The sequence below is a fragment of the Dicentrarchus labrax genome, unplaced genomic scaffold (assembly GCF_905237075.1).
Source record: "Dicentrarchus labrax unplaced genomic scaffold, dlabrax2021, whole genome shotgun sequence".
In the NCBI taxonomy this organism is placed as follows: domain Eukaryota; kingdom Metazoa; phylum Chordata; class Actinopteri; family Moronidae; genus Dicentrarchus; species Dicentrarchus labrax.
Genome location: NW_026136723.1, coordinates 10,585,944 through 10,602,698, shown reverse-complemented (window position 1 = coordinate 10,602,698; position 16,755 = coordinate 10,585,944). Strand labels below are relative to the sequence as shown.

Genomic DNA, 16,755 nt, shown 5'->3' with positions numbered 1-16,755 from the left:
CCAAGCTGGCCTCCCCGGCCCCCTCCCTGGCTCCGGCCCCAGACCTGGACCCGGACCCGGACCCCGAGCCGGACCCTGAGCCGGACCAGCAGCACACCCACGAGGAGCAGTATGTGAGCGAGGGCGACTGCAGCCAGCTCGACACATCCACGGCGCCACCAGACTGCAGGGACGCCGAGACCATCACAGGTGCTTGAGTGTGCAAGCTGGGGTCAGCTTTTTAGGAATTAAGGAATACATAGCTTTGATTTCATCCAAATCTCCAAACATGCCTACATAGTTTGTACATGACAACAGCGATATGTAACATGTTCTAGCAAGTGTTATATGCTGCGCTTGCTAGAAGTTATAATGCTATAATGTAGCATGTGTTTAGTTTTTTGTTCTTTCTTATTATTTATGTTATAAAGTGATGGTTTTTAAAGACCTAGTGTCCCAAATAGCCTCATTTTATAAACTCTAATCAAGAAAAGATGATATACAGTTTTAGTAGCTATTGTTTAAAGAAGAAGAAGACCCATGCAAGAGCCATGCATCCAGAGGTAAAGTAGCAATACCCCAGTGTAATGTATTCGCAACAGAATGTACTTCAGGCATCAAAAGTACTTGTTACACAGGAAATTGCCCCATGTGAGGGATATGTTATTATAAATTGTTGTTTGTAACTACTGTCACTACTTTATATATTATTGGGTATTCAAATTATAGAGTTATCATAGCTTTAACATGCTCAGTACAAAAGCAAATAGTACCTAAAACTGTAAAAATAAATATAGATATGTAAAAAAATACAATGTTTGTTCTCTGAATGTGATGTAGTAGAAGTATACTGTAACATACAATGAAAAGTCCTTTAAAACTGTACTTAAGGACAGCACTTGAGTAAAAGCACTTAGTTACATTCACCACTTCTTATATCTATCACATGTTCAACATACATACACATATATACAAGCTTGTTTAAAAAGTATTAGTTAATATAATAATATGTTCTAAATTGTTAGACTGAGACTGGCTCCATGTGACCGGCACACACTGACATCCTGCAGTCCACCACCAGGTTGCAGTATATTCACTTTCACTGTCCTCTCTGTGGCGTTCAGATGTGTGCAACAGCACTGACCTGCCGGAGTTTGAGATCATCAGTCTTCTAGAGGAGCAGTTGCCAGTGTACCGGTTGCGGGCTGACACCGTCTACGGCTACGACCACGATGACTGGCTGCACACTCCCCTCGTCGCACCGGACACCAGGTTCGACCTGACCACCGAGCAGATCGAAGAGACACTCAAATACTTCTGTAAGTCTGGCCAGAGCGTGGTCAACAGCAATGACATGATTATACATACAGGGTCTGTTTCCTGTGCTGCTGATGCTGAAGCGTGAAGGAACCTTTTAGCTATGTTGTTTCAAATTCAGACAGTGGAAATGTGGTGAAGAAATTGTTGAGGAGGGACACTGGAGAATAAAGTAGTGGGGTTTTATATCTGGGACTGGTGTCTGGGACTTTAGAAGTGAAGGATTTACCCACCTGCAGGGTACATGCTTCATTTAATCCTTCAAAGGGTTCACAGAAAGATAATCTACCGTAGTTTCTGTGAATCTCATGAGAGGTTGAAATAGAGACTCTTCTACTGAATGCTGGCATTTCATTTCATTTTTGTTGAGGAAGATGACAAACTGAGCATATTTTAATCACATATAGTACATCATAAAACATAACAATTTCACAGATTTTCTTTTCTACATTTCCTATGTATTAAAACCATTCTCCATTTAGTACATTAGGGAAACATTTGCATTATTTTGTAATATGTAGCAATATTATACAGCATATTGCTTGCCATCATAGCTTGTATGGGGTTCCTCTCGAGTTTTCACCCTCTATTAGACACACACTTCTTTTTTTATGTTTAATTCTAGTATTTTCTGGAGCAAGGAGTAGTAATTTTAAAAAAAAATGTTGTTTAAGTGTCTCTAAAAGGAGGCTTTTAAGAGGTACTGTAAACAATTGAACGATGGTATAAAATCCTATCTTTGCCGTTAATGTTTCTCTTAATTCTTCAATTAATTATAGTCAATATCAAATGGTCACCTGATATATAAATAATTTAATACCTTTCTGACACTGTATTTGTCCTAGAGACCTCAGAGAGGTCACAATAAAAAGTCAACATTGAATGAACAATTCTTTTCCGCAGTCATCAATTAAAGAGATAATGACTCTGCTAGTTGGCCCAGGAAGATCAATACATCGCCAGTAACAAAGGTCATTCCTGCTCTCCTCCAGCCAAGTCACCACTCTGCCTAATACACTCAGAGGCTATGTGAACAGAGAGTAGAGGCTTGAGGAGAGAGTAGAGTGTCTGCCAAGGCTCATATAAACAGGAAATCTTTTTTTTTTTCATAACTGAGCTGAAGCCATCAAAAGCCATTTGTATAGCTGCTGTTTTTCTCTGTTGTATGTATGTGACAGATAAATCCTGTCCAGATGAATAACATTCATTAAGATTTTTTTTAACCACCTAATACAATATCTGTGTGTTCTAATCAAGAGATTTATCACTATTATCTACAGTCTAGTTTGTCCTTTCCCTGTTTTAATAGAACTCAGCTAGTCGTCCTCCATGAGGTGGTGCACACGTCCCCGCTGCTTACAGTTTTAGAGTTACTTTACTCGTTCACTGAATATTTCCCTCCATGTGCCCGGACTGCTGTGTGGTTTTAATCTAAACATATTGATGCATTTACCTCTTCTACAATACTATCATTAGCCAGTTTCAGAGAGTTAAGGAGACTTTCTATTTGTTCAGTATAGTAAAGTTCAGTGTATCTCCTCTAACTTAGAACTAACTGGTTTTATTTCTCATTTTATAGATAGTATTGCTAGCATGCTGCTTCTTTAGTTTGTATGCTAACATCTTCATAGATGTGTCTCTTGCATTTACTTTGTTTGCACCATGATCCAAGGTAAAGAGTTTTTGTGTATGTCTCTGCGTGTGTCAGGGGTTTGTTTGTGGACTAGGGTTGCCATGGTAACAGTTGCCGGAAGCAGAAAGATGTTCAGCGGGCTCGCACATAGCAATAGAGGGAGAAAGCGAGTGGATGAAAGAAAGGTGAAAAGGAGAGAGATGTGAGAGTTCTGTCAGTGCTTACAAAGTCCACTCTTCAGCCTCCCAGTACCGATTGACTCTTTCTTCCACTGTGCATACTCTGAATCACTATACAACTTCCACTTCCGTTTCACCTCCAACTCAGCTGTAGAGCTTTTCCAAAACGCACTCTCTCCCATCTCTCTGCCTCCCTCGCACTCACTCACAGGGGCGTCTGTGTGGGCGGGCGGTAATTCAGTCTCTGGGCCTGTTGTGCAGTAGCTGAGCAGTAGGAGCGAGAGAGGGAAAGTGAATGGATCAGTGTTTGGACCGGTTGTCGTTTCTGCTCATCGGTCATTGTGGAGCTCAGGGAAGAGATGGACAGCGAGAGCGGGATGCAGAGATTAGCGAGTGATGAATGTGAGCTGGATGGCTGGTATTATAAGGAGGACAAGAAAGGTAGAGTGCATGTCTATACTACCTTCGAGAAAGTTGTGATTTAATATGTGATTCCGTCTAATGGTGGCATTTCTTTCTTCCCAGCACTTTGACTAGGTTTTTGTGCAAGCTGACCTTTCTAGCTTGAGATTTCCCTGGAACAGTTTGTTTAATGGCTGCAACAGATTGTAAAGTTGTGTTTTCATCCGTTCAGGATTTCTAGCAACAACCTAGCAGCCTTTCCTGGTTGTCTCTGGCTTTGTTCCTCCCATTAAGCGGAATTTCCTCAAGCTTGCTGACTTTGAATTTGCTCTGATTTGACATATCAGCCCTCAAGCGCACACGCGTGCACACACAAATCCCCACAGTCCACTGATGTGCCTATGAGAGCCAGAGTCTGAACAATGTTTGCTATGTTTATTTTCAAAGAAGAAACTCAAAAGTGCTTTAATGAAACAGCAGTTAAATTATTGTGTGCTGGTTGTAATACTAACTGGATTACCAAGGTTTAACATGACGTATTCAATAACTTTGTATAGCATGTTATTGATTAGAGCTCTGCAGTCAATAAGAGCTTTCACCTCAGGGCAACGCGGCTGACCGCTGTGTGCCATGGAAAACAACTCCTCTCTCCTCTTTCATACAATAACATTATATCAATAATGTGTTACATTCTAAACATGAACCATCCACCACCTCTGAGAGGACGACTTTGTAAACTTTCTATGTTACATAATGTAGTGTGCGTGCCACTGTACATGTTCGTGTATCACACCACAAGTGATGAGAGGTCATACACACTGCTTTCGTCCAATAAAGGAGGTCTGACTCTGATTGTTTAATCTTTGTTGTGTGTTTTATATTTCCGCAGTGCTATGTGCAGACAGAGTGGGCCAGATGACGAAGACCTACAATGACATCGATGCTGTCACACGTCTGTTGGAGGAGGTGAGATGGTCTATTTTTGTCTGCTCTATCAGTGTAATTCAAAGCTGCACTAGAAAGGATTTTTAATTAGACTAAAAGCACAAAGTGAGGCTGCAACAGAGAGGATGCTGTGCTGTAAATGTTTGCCCTATTTGCACGAATGAAATCTGTCTGAATATGAATAGTTGTGAAAAAACAGAAAGTGATCAAATAAGCAGTGAAATTCAGAAAGCAGTGGGTGAATTCTGCCTCTAAATATACCCACAGTGGCTGAACCTCCACCCCCACAGGACGCCAATAAGCACAAATGTAGTATACCAGTGTTGTGTTATGGGATTTTTAGGGTGTTGATGCTAAACTTATCATTTATCTCTTCTCCTCTCTTCCTGTGTTCCAACCATTAGAAAGAGAGAGATTTGGAGTTGGCTGCAAGAATCGGCCAATCACTTCTTAAGAAGAACAGAATTTTGACTGAGCAGAATGACTATCTGGAGGAACGAGTGGTACAAATCACAGAAGAGGTCTGCTTACACACACATTCATTAATCGGGCGCTAACTCATAAACTGATTCATGCAGTTAATTTACAATTTGAAAAACTTACTACTGTTTTTGTAGGTTTTTGTGCTTTTTAGCAGATGGGGTTTGCTTAAAAACATCCATTATGTCAACAGTTGATGAAGAGCATTGTGATATGGTTGAAGACTCTGAGCTAGTAAAGAAGTGGACCTTCAATTCGGGTGTTTCTTTTGTCAAAGTACTATTTCCAAGTTATCATGTTCCGCACTTTTGCAGAAAGTGATCTCACACAATAATATATATATATATATATATATATATATATATATATATATTTAAAGGGTCCAGCTGCAGCCCATCTGACCTCCCTCCTCAGATCTCTCTTCTCAGGCCCCTCTCCTGCAGTTTTTATTACCCCCCTGCTGATTGGAGAATGTATTGTATTTTATTTAAATTGCCAGATCATAGTACACAAAACATGATTGTATGAAATATATTATATGACTGTACACCTGTCCTCCTAAAATCCTTTCATTTTACTTTAATCAATACACACTCATCTGTGTTTAATATCTACGCTAAACATTTACTGAAGTTAAATTGTGCTCAGCAAGACTCATTCAACGCTCATAACATTCTGATAATGTGGGAAACAAACCGTATTCACATGCGTAATAGTGTCAGATTCCTCATTGGATGCTAGCTGCTCTACTTAGCTATATTTATCCACACATATAAAGTAACTTCAAGAAAGGTGTGCCGACAGTGCAGTAGTGAGGAGTCAGCAACCTCAAATTTGTTCATTTGGATGGACTTCTGTGAAAGTTTATGTAACCTGCTTCACACAATGAACCCTACTACTCATGCTCAAACCCCATTAGCTCATAGAACAAGGGCCTTCAGAAGGGAGGACTGCAGGACCCTTCTCATTTATATAGAGACGTACACAAGCAGTTAACTTTATATGTCCTCTTCCAGGTGGCCCAGCTCCACCATGAGCTGAACCTGAAGGATGAGCTGCTGCAGTTTTACACCAACGCAGCTGAGGAGAGCGAGGATGAGTCCAGCAGCTCCCCAACGTTAGCATCCTTTCTTTGTTCATCAGTATTTCCCTTTCTATCCATAACATGGATTTGAGATGCCAAGTCGCAAAAGCAAGCAGAAATGCTAAACACATAACATGCCATTTGATTCCTTTAAACTAGTACACTGACCTTTTGGCTATGAGTTTCAGGCTCACTCTGTGTTTATGTGTCCAAAGGGGAAAGAAAAGTAAATTGGAAACAGCTTCGGGAGCATTTGTGAGCGACACACTCCAGAGGAAACTCAAAGATCTGGAAGAAGAGAACCTGTCGCTCCGCTCAGAGGTATCTCCTCACAGTGTAACAACAACACGCACAAGCAATGTGACAAACTGAAATTGCTGGGGATATATTGTATATATTGTATTGTAATCGTGGATGTCTACATGCAGGCTAACCATCTAAAGTCAGAGACTGAAACATATGAGGAAAAGGAGCAGCAGCTTGTCAATGACTGTGTGAAAGAACTCAGTAAGTATTCTGTCTTTTATACTGTTTCTCTGTGTTTGTCTAAAACTTTCTGACTGAAATAGATTTTTAACACTCTTGTTTCTTCTGTATTCCCTTTAACTTTGTCCTCTATTTCATGCCGTGCTGGATTATTTGGACACATCTTTCCCTCTCTCAGACTGAAATAAACTTTCTGCCCTCTCAGGGTTGTCCAGTCTCCAAATCTCTGCCATAGCAGAGGAATTGGCTCGTAAGACTGAGGATGCTTCCCGACAGCAGGAAGAGATCACACACCTCCTCTCTCAGATAGTAGATCTGCAAAAGAAAGCCAAATCTGTGAGCACACATGGATAGACATGAACCCATTTTAACTCAGTAGTTAAAGACATTATTATGATCTGTTTGCTTTGCTAATTCAAACAAGTGTGTTTTTAGTATGCGGTGGAGAATGAAGAGCTTTCTCAACACCTAGTGGCAGCTAAAGATGCCCAGAGGCAGCTTACGGCAGAGGTAACTTCCACATCAATGCCCTGCCCCAGATACCAGGCTGTTCAACTTTAATTTGAAAAGTTAATTTTAATGTCCACAATGAACAGCTCCAGGAGTTGGAGGAGAAGTATTCAGAGTGCATAGAGATGCTGCATGAAGCCCAAGAGGAGCTGAAGAACCTGAGGAACAGAAACTACCCAGCAGGAACCCCTCGACGTTGCCATCCCCTGGGACTGTACCCCATGGTGAGAGAGTGTGTGTCTGTGTGTGTGTGTGTGTGGGTGTGTACATGATTATTATCATCCGTTCCTTCATGAGTTTTTGTGTTGCAGGATTCTCTGGCAGCCGAGATTGAGGGAACAATGAGGAAGGAGTTGAGTATGGATGACCCAGAGAGCGAGGAACAGAAGTATGTATGGATTAACAGTCAGGCTACTGTATGTTATTTATTTTACAAGGACCAGACTTTGTCACGTTTGCTTTTTGGAAGAGTTAGGAATAACTGGAATTCAGAAAATATCAGTTGAATTCTACTGATTTCCATTAAGGTTTTCTCATGGTTCTAGGGATGGCAATGTCAGTCAGCACTTTGGTGACTGAAATATCTCAACCTCAACTGTTGGATGAATTTGCCATGCATTTTTGTATATTCAAAGTTACATTCAACTATAAATTCTAATAACTTTGGGCAGAGTTTTAATTATCAAGTGAAGTATCTCAACATTTACTAGATGGATTGGCAAATTCTGCTCATCGATGTATAACTTTGGTAGTCCACTGACTGATCTATTGCCACAATGAGGTTGGATGTACTGCCATGAAATTTGAGTAGGAACTAGAGGGCACACTGACTTTATGACACAACACAACCCCTGAGATAACTTTCTGGATTCACGTACTTTAACCCAAACCATGATTTTTTTCCTCAACCAGATAGCTTAGTGCCTAAACCTAAAAAGCTCCAACCATTTTGTGGGCTCTAGTGAAATTTGGTATTTATTTATTCATCGGTTGTCAAGCCACTTATGATTGTTACGTACTTATACAGAGTACTTATATGTATCTTATATAGGGAGCTACTGGATGGCTTGGATAGTTTGCAGGTGGAAAGTCAGCCAGGCTAACTAGCTAATCTAGAAAGTGTTCTATACAAAATGGATGTTTATTTGGCTCTGTTCACTGATTTGCCTACAAAACAACTCGGACCCCAAGGAACGTCAGTCATTTTAATCTGGAAAAACTAAATGTATAGAAATAAAACACTAACTACAGTATATTTTTGTGTGTGGTTGTCTGCAGAAGCCATCGGAAGCGTGTGTTTGAGACCGTTAAGAACGTCAACCAGACAGTCCGTCAGCGTTCTCTGACTCCAACCAATGCCAACATCCCAGGCTCCAACCAGTCTCTGTCAGCTCGTACATCGCCACAGTCCAGCGGTCTCTCCACACCTCACTCCAGCATGTATGGAGGCGACATCAGCGGAGACAGTATGGCCCTTGACAACCGAACACAGAGCATCCTGATGGAGACTGCGTCCAATCAGGATAGGTGAGGAGAAGCAGGTGTATACAATGAATACATTAATGAGGACATTGAGACTGAGGACAGCTTTTAGACGCTCACATGAATCTGAGAGTGAAGAGGTACCTTTAAAATGTTTTGTTTCTTGAGTTGAGCATTGAGGATTAGTTGAATGTTAGTACACTTAAACGTGCTTCAACAAGTTGACATGATTTTCTCAAGATTCCTTGAAATGACAAACATTCTTATCTTATCTGTGCTCTGGCAGCAGCACAGAAGGCCGAGAAAAGAAGGCCAGTGGAGCTGAGGACCTGCGGCTCGCCCTGCGACGCCTGTCTCTGCGTCGACAAAACAACCTGAGCGAGAGGCGCTTCTTTGAAGAGGAGAGGGATCGGAGACGAGGAGGACATGGAGGTCTATCTGTAGCCCTGGGCCAGGAGCATGTGATGACTCCCTCAGAAAGCATCATGTCTCTTGGGAACCTCCACATTTGGGCCACACGAGGGCCTTACCTCCCTGACAAACTCCAGATCGTCAAACCGCTTGAAGGTGAGGGAGAAAGGGAGAAAGGGATGAGCTGCAAGGTGGGGAGGAAGTGGGAAGGCGACCGACACCGAGGGGTCGGGACAAAGAAAGGGAGCAAACGGGGCTGGGGGACGGAGGGGGAGAGGAGTCGGCATGGGCGAATGCTCGAGGGAGAAAAGGAAAGAGGTTGGGAATGGGCTAGGAAGACTGGAGCTGGGATAGAGAGGGAGAGAGGAAGGAGGTGGGCCAGGGACCGAGCCGGGAGCAGGAAGATGAAGGGAGCAATAGAGAGGAATGAGAGGCCTCTGTCACTAATGCTCTTCAACTCTTTCTGGTCTCTGATGCACCACCACAAGTCAGGCAGTTTTGCATCTCCGCACAGTTATTACAAAGACACACAGCCGAGAGGATGGTTGTAGACAGATACCAGTTGTGATTAAACAGAGGAAGAAATGGGGGATGACATTTTGGTTCATGCTCTGCATCCAAATCACCCACTGCTGTTCTCTAACTGATTCTTCTGGGATAACGGAAAACAGACTCAATATTGAGATGTAATGTAGAAGTGTGAACCCAGAGAGAGTCACAGCAGCGTTTTGTTATTATTCCCCCTGTGATTCAGTGTTGATTTAAGCTTAAAGGTGGCTGCTGTTGGCCTGTGCTGCCCTCTGCTGGTAAATATCCATGCTTCATTGACTACTGTTAGTCTAACATCTCCATGATATAGAAACCCTGCCATTGCTTCTGTTTACATACATTTGTTTATTTGTATTCACACCTTTTCGTTTCTTATATGTATCACTTTCTCTTTATGTGTTTCTTTACAATTTGCTATTTATTTATGATTTTCGTCTCTTCATTCTGTCTCTGCTTGCTATCTCTGTTTCAAATTCATGTAGCTGACTAATAAAAAGCTTTCCTCATTCTAATTGCTCCTCCATTTCATTTTCCTTATTCCTCTCGCTCTGCATCACCTTTTACTGTCTTTATATACTCCATCTTTGTTTGTCACTGAGGCTTATTGTGTCATATTTCTCACCTTGCTTTGTCATGGATATGCTTATTAGACAGACTTATAACAAATGTAGTTATTAAATGAAATGAATCACTAAATATATACTTTTATTGGTTACTTCTCATGCTTTTGCCACATAATCTGCAGTTTTGTTTTCGCCCATATGTTCGGACTGTTTGTGATATATATGTGCGATCTGCTTTATTACAGTAGAGTAATAATCAAATAGAAAAACCTACTAAGCATTTTACTGAAACCACAGGACGCAGCCGACTGTTTCTGAAGCATTTCAGGAAATCAAGAACATTAAATGTCTGGTGACCATAAAAGAACCATCTATATGTTAAGTATCAAGTTATAAATAATGCTTCAAGCGTTTATCGGTTTGTTTGAAGAGACTGAGTGTATTGTAGTTCTATTAATTTCTCTCCACCAGGCTCTGCCACTCTGCATCACTGGCAGCAGTTAGCTCAGCCTCACCTCGGTGTGATTCTGGACGCCAGGCCAGGAGTTGTGCCAAAGGGCTACAGACCCCTCGAACTAGAGCTGGAGCAGGTCTGTGTGTGTCTGTATGTGTGTGTGTGATAGAGAGAGAGAGAGAGAGAGAGTCCACATTAACAGTATGGTCATACTCATGCAAATGCATCTTTGTATTTGGTTTATTATGCAACATGTTGACAGATTAACACTGCTTTAATTGTACAGGGAGTCAAATCCCACTTAAGTGCAGGACTAATGAAACCAGATTGCAGTGATGTACAGTAAAATGCTCCTTCTTCTTCATAATGTCAAAGTCCATCTCCCTTAAACTTTTCTGCTGTTTCTCCTCTCAGTTAGTTCAGTGGGAGAAGACAGTGCTGAATAAACTACCAAAACAATTTAGGAAATTTTCTTGGATCTGTTTGGTATCATTGAATTTTTATTTTGATATTTAAAAGAAGGGATAAATAACAAAAACCTTGTGTTTATATAGTATGACTTAACTAGTTACTTATCCTTCTCTTAGTAACAGTTAATATTACTAAAAGTAATTGTTGTAACACCAGTGCACATGTATGCATCTGCAATGATCTGGTCTCTTCTTCTCTCTGTGCTGCGTTGTCTACAGGTATACCCATGGGGAAGCTTTGAGGAGGATGAACCAGGGGAACAATACTTCCAGAATCTTCCCACCTCCTCGGCCTCTGCCTCACCAGCTGTGCCCTCCACCTCCAGCACCGCTGACACCAACATCGCTCAGCCTCCACCCACCCTCGCTCCACCTTCTCCACCCTCTCCATCTCCATCGCCACATCTTAGCAACACTGACATCCTGGGTGAGGAGATACTGTACATTTTTACATACTGTAGACTTTTTGCTCGTAAAACACCTGCGGGGTATCGAACTTACCTTTTTTAATGACTGTTAATGTTCATTTTAATGACTGTGTTTGTGTGACTTGCAGCTGCATACTACCCAGGTAAATGCATGGCCCACACCAGTTCTACCTACACCTTCACAACCTGTCGAATCCTCCACCCGACTGATGAGTTGACGCGAGTCACACCAAGGTAAGCGACATAAATAGTCTGGCGCTGCTTGAAAGTTTATGATCAAGATCAACTTTCTGTTCCCCTTTGATTGTATGAAAGTTTCTCTTTGATCTGCCAGACTTTACTCATAATCAACTACTGCAAAGTTTAGTTTATTCGCTAAAAGCAGCCTTATTCAAACATATGCCTTATTGCAAAAGTCCTAATGAAGTAATGAGTTTTTGTAAGAACTGAAATTTGCCTCCTAAAGATGCACATTTCCCCTGTCTTGAATGCTGCATGCTTTTAACATATAAACATAAATGCCAAATTAAACATTTGATGAAGCTTAATGTGATAATGATGTGGAGGCGCTTTGAGAATCCCACAGTGTTCACTCAGTCTGAAATGGACTAAATCCCAGAGGACAAATAAGATCCAAACAGCAGTCGTTGAGGTGGGATCGTGTCCAAGCAACAATATTCAGTCGTCTGCTAGACAGTAGAAAGGTGCTAAATAATACATGCAGGTGCTTATGGTTCACAGGAACAACATCCCCTGTGCCAGTTAGTGTTGCTCTATTGCAATGATGAGATATCACAAAAGTACAATTTAAGTATCCTCTTTTCAGTGTTTCTAATTCTTTCTGTTCTTTCGTCGTGTTTGCTTTTCTTTCTCCAGTCTAAACCCAGCCCCGGCATCGTCCTCCTGTGTGATGACAAGCACTCTGTTGGGTACTCCTGCTGCTACACCGTGCACGCCCCGCAGGCTCAGTCTCAGGCCATCTGAATCCTCAACAAACCTCAGGCACGGTTTCAAATACACCGGAAAACTACTTTTTGTTTTCTAAAAATAAAAGTATATTTCTTGCTACTGTAGGAAACAAAACTTTGTGTCTTTGTTAGTGAGTTTGCAGTTTATTCAGCTGTCATCGTTATCACACTGAGTTTGTCATAGTTTCCTTAAAATAAGACATGCATGTTAACTTGTTCCTTGCTAGTTTCACTTGTATCAGCACTGATACAACAATGATTTTACAGAATTACCAATCAGTATGAAGTTGACTCTCATTTGTTTCCCATGTTTGTGCAGAGATGCAACACGCACCACCAGCACCTCCCTGGGGTTAGTGCGCCTTCTCCAGGAGAGAGGGATCTCTGCAGCGATGTATCACCAGAGCCAGGGCCTGGAGTATGGTCAGGGCATTGGAGGAGTCTTATTCAGCACCTCCATTGCCCCTAACCGAGTGCCCAACCCCGACCCTCTGCGCCCCTCTACCCCTCCCAACTCACCCACAGGACAGGGAGCTTCTGCTGTGCCAACCCCCGTGGGCTTCGACTTCAAGAGCCCTTCCTACGACAACTTCCTGGCCTCCAAACCAGCCCGCTCCATTCTGAAAGAGGTGACTGGGAGAATGAGGGGCAGGCAGAGAGGGAGGGACTGCGAAAGCCAGACGGACGTTAGCGTGACCGTCCACAACCTCAACCTGCTGGACAAGGTGAAGCGGCTAGGTGTGGCTGGAGCTCCAGGGGCCAGAGCAGTAAGTCCCAGCCCGATCCTGGGGCCTCTGGGTGGGCTGCGCAGATCCGGCTCCCCTTTTGGGCCCGATGGAATGAGGAGGAACCGGAGTTATCCAGCCATGGTTGGAGCTAGCATGGCCATGAAAGCCCCGGGGCCCCAGGAGTAGTCTGTACTGCTGCTGGCTGTTAGCCATGTAGGAGCCAGGCTGGGCCAAGGACCGACTGTTGAGCAGTCACCTGGAGCCCAAAACACTGACTGTTCATACTGTACGACAACAACATGGCACTACTGACCACTTTCTAATCACTACTGTGGTTCCACACAGACCCTATCCATTCTTCAGTGCTTTCAGTTGGTGACTCATGCTTGAATTAAAATCAAAATAAGTTAGGGTTAAGGGTTGGTTCATCCAAAATACAACAACCTCTTCTGGTATGTAGATAGTTTTGGTTTTATGTGCCCATATTATGAGATGTTGCTGAAATGTCTCATGTCTCAATACAATGAAGGTGAAAGGAATTTCATTTCAAAGCACTGAACAATTACAATAAAAAACTTGTTTTTCCAGAAAATGTTCCTGTTACTCTGGATAATCCACGGACCTCACTGTGAACAGTTTTCGTTACTTCCTACCAATTAAAAGAAAACTTCATCAACATCATTTTGGAAAATGTGCTTTTTTGGCTTCTTTCTGGGAGTTAGATGAGAGGATTTATAACACTCTCATGTTTGGCGTTAAGTATGAAGCTGGAACCAGGAAGTGATTCACCTAGTTTAAAGACAATAAGAAATAAGGAAGTTCAAAAATACATCAAACAGAAATGTAAAAGTTTCTACTTGTGGTGTTAGATGGAGTTAAATGGTATCTGTACTTGATGAGCAACACTTTATCGTCCGGGCTGTGTTCAGAAATAGTTCCAACAACTCCCCCTGAACCCCAATTTTTACTGTATGTCTGTTTGTGTATGTATTAAAAACATGTTGTTAGTGAGCTTTGGAGGTGCTGATAGGTAGATTTTTTTTTAACTTAAGATAAAGGCAGGCTAGCTGTTTCCCTTGTTTCACCCTAAATATATACTAAGCTAAGCTAGTTGCCTGCTGGCTCTAGCTCCATACTTAATGCAAAGACATAATAGTATAAATCATCTAAAACTCACGAAAAGTAAGCATAATAGTGTATTTCCCAAATTGTCACATTAGTCCTTTGAAAAAGTCGAATTAAAAAACGTTTTACAGTTTGTTCTGTGGACTCTCCAGAGTAAGGGCATGGGCACACATTTGTAAATTTATTCTCATGGTGACCTAGACCACCTATTTGGTACTGACATCCATGTCCCCTTTAGGATGAATTGTAATATGTTTGGTGATCATCAGGTCTGAATTTTAGTTACTTAGTTTAGTCTAATACACTAAACTAAGATGATGAACATGTACCAGCTAAACAATCAGCATCTTTATTGTCATTTTAAGCACCTTGCTTTTAGCATTTAGCTCAAAGCACCACTCACAGAGCCTCTATAGACTTTTGTCTGGTTATTTTTACCCAGATATGTAAAATCTGGGCACATAAAACCAATTTTATGTAATTTGATCTTATGTAATTGGGTGAACTGACCCACTCAAAGCAGAATATCTTGAAAGAGAGCTACTGAGATATCTGTCTGCTCCCACTGCTGTCCACTCACATCCCTGCTTTGGAGACTGACTCTGCTGGCTAGATATAGTACTCCCACTCTCGCCTTTTCTGAAACACATCCACAAAATCCCACACACATCCAGACATACACCGATGCACTCTGTTACATCTGCCATTGCACTAGTTGTACTACTAGTAGCTGTAGTACTAAACCATGCCTTTCTTAATCTCTATTATTGGATTAAGATCCACCTTTTTATAAATGATTATAAAATTTACACCAAATACATGAAAATATGTCATCCTTGCCGTAGCGCTCTCTACCCTCAGTCATACGCCTACCTAAATGAGTATCTGTGAGTCTGACAAGTCACTTTGAACAAATCACTGAATAGATTTTTTTGTCAGTATTAAAGATACTTTGGTTTAGTTTTCTAATTGGCCATTAGACAGGGAAGTTGATGGTGCTTCCATTGATTGGACGATCAATAGGCTGAAGCCACAGCTCACAAAGAGTGAGAGAGGGATAAGGGAAGTGATTGTGGCTAATCAGCCGTCATGGCCAGAATCTTTTGGAGAAATGAAGCAATATAGTGCCTCGAACATCTGTTTTTGATGATTTATGTTCTTTATGTGTTGGATTGTGAAAGAGCTGCCAGGGCCGTCATTGCACTTGTGTTTATTTATTTTTTTAAAATCCTTTTAATTTGTGGTCATAGAAATGATGTTGTCTCACATGTGCTCACTGTATATACTGTTCATTGTCACTAGATTGTAAGTAATGACACACTTATAAAGGAACTGTTATGTGTAGTGCATAACCAAGAACCACACATCACTGTAAGTATTGAGGTGAGCATGTAATGAGGGTTTTTTTTCCAAATAAAAGTTCAGTAATCAAACAATAACTTCCCCTCTGTGTGTTTTCCCTCTTTAAATTAGATCATGACTCTTTCAAGACCCAGACATGAAATCAGTATTTACCCTCCTCCAGCAGATGGTGCTCACGAATAACTCAGCCCACAAAATAGTCAGTATGTGAAGTGCATTGCATTTATCTGTCTGTCCACATAGGCCGGTCATAATCCATTAACCATTCACCATCTGTATCTCTTGTGCTATGAGAGATATGATGAGGGCAGCTTATTAAACCTCCATTAGCCACAGGGTGAACAAGAGGTGAGCAATAACCCAAAAATGCCACTCTGGCAGCCGGGGAGTCTAATTGAAAGAAATGAAATCTGTCTCAAATGTCACAGATGTCTCTCATTGTGGATATTTGTCCCCTTTAGAATAACATTTTGTTAATCGTATTTATCAAAACATCAAATCAACTGCCTCCTGAGGCGAAAGAGAAAGTCCAACATCAGTTACAAATATCCTCTTCTGAGCACAGAAATCGCATACAGTACGGCAGTGTCTCCAATCGTATTGTCTGATGTACCCCGGTAGGTTAGTAATGGCAGACTGACGTTAGCATTTAGCTCAAAGCACCACTGTGCCTGAATACAGCCTGACAGAACATAGAGCGCTAGCATGGCTGTAGAGTTGTTTCAGTGGCTCAGTCACGTTTGCATTCGTACTAACGGTTGGAGTAGCATGTCAACCATTTCTCTTTAGCTATGTATTTCCACTTTTCTGCTCATTTGCTAACAAGTTTTCAAGAATTCTCAGTCACAGCACATTTTACAACTCTCATCTAACTCTCTGCAAAAAAGTGTATAAGCGTAATTCTCACAATGACAAACTATTTCTTTAAAGTTCAAAATGCGTAGTGATGTTTCCTACATCTATATGTGTGTTATGTGCTTATGGTTGCTAGTTGCATTTACAATCAGGAACTCTCTTTCCCTGCTTTTACCATGCGTTCTTCTGTTTTAGATGCCAGTAAAATGCCTTTGAATTGACTGAAGCTGATCTGAAGTTAAAGAATGGAAATTCTGGAGACAGACGGGACAGAGAATGAAAGGCGGTGCATCGAGCCAGTTTCATAGATGGTCCAGGAAGAGCTCAGACCATCTGCTCGTTACC

At 41.6% G+C, this 16,755-nt stretch overlaps 1 protein-coding gene across 2 annotated transcripts; it reads left to right on the top strand.

The window, feature by feature from the left end:
• On the top strand, positions 1-15,632 carry LOC127357353 (trafficking kinesin-binding protein 1-like). Of its 2 annotated transcripts, XM_051389487.1 has the most exons (18): positions 1-189; positions 1,104-1,298; positions 4,400-4,476; positions 4,860-4,976; positions 5,952-6,052; positions 6,235-6,340; positions 6,448-6,526; positions 6,711-6,841; positions 6,941-7,015; positions 7,102-7,239; positions 7,327-7,403; positions 8,294-8,542; positions 8,784-9,064; positions 10,492-10,610; positions 11,164-11,371; positions 11,501-11,606; positions 12,249-12,374; positions 12,660-15,632. In XM_051389487.1, the coding sequence occupies exons 3-18, from the start codon at positions 4,426-4,428 to the stop codon at positions 13,252-13,254; spliced, it is 2,559 nt and encodes an 852-aa protein (XP_051245447.1). In that variant the 5' UTR covers positions 1-189; positions 1,104-1,298; positions 4,400-4,425; the 3' UTR covers positions 13,255-15,632. The 2 variants fall into 2 exon arrangements, with proteins under 2 accessions (XP_051245447.1, XP_051245445.1); XM_051389485.1 differs by lacking the exon at positions 1-189 and having other exon boundaries at positions 1,171-1,298; positions 8,787-9,064.
• Positions 15,633-16,755: the final 1,123 nt, after the last annotated feature.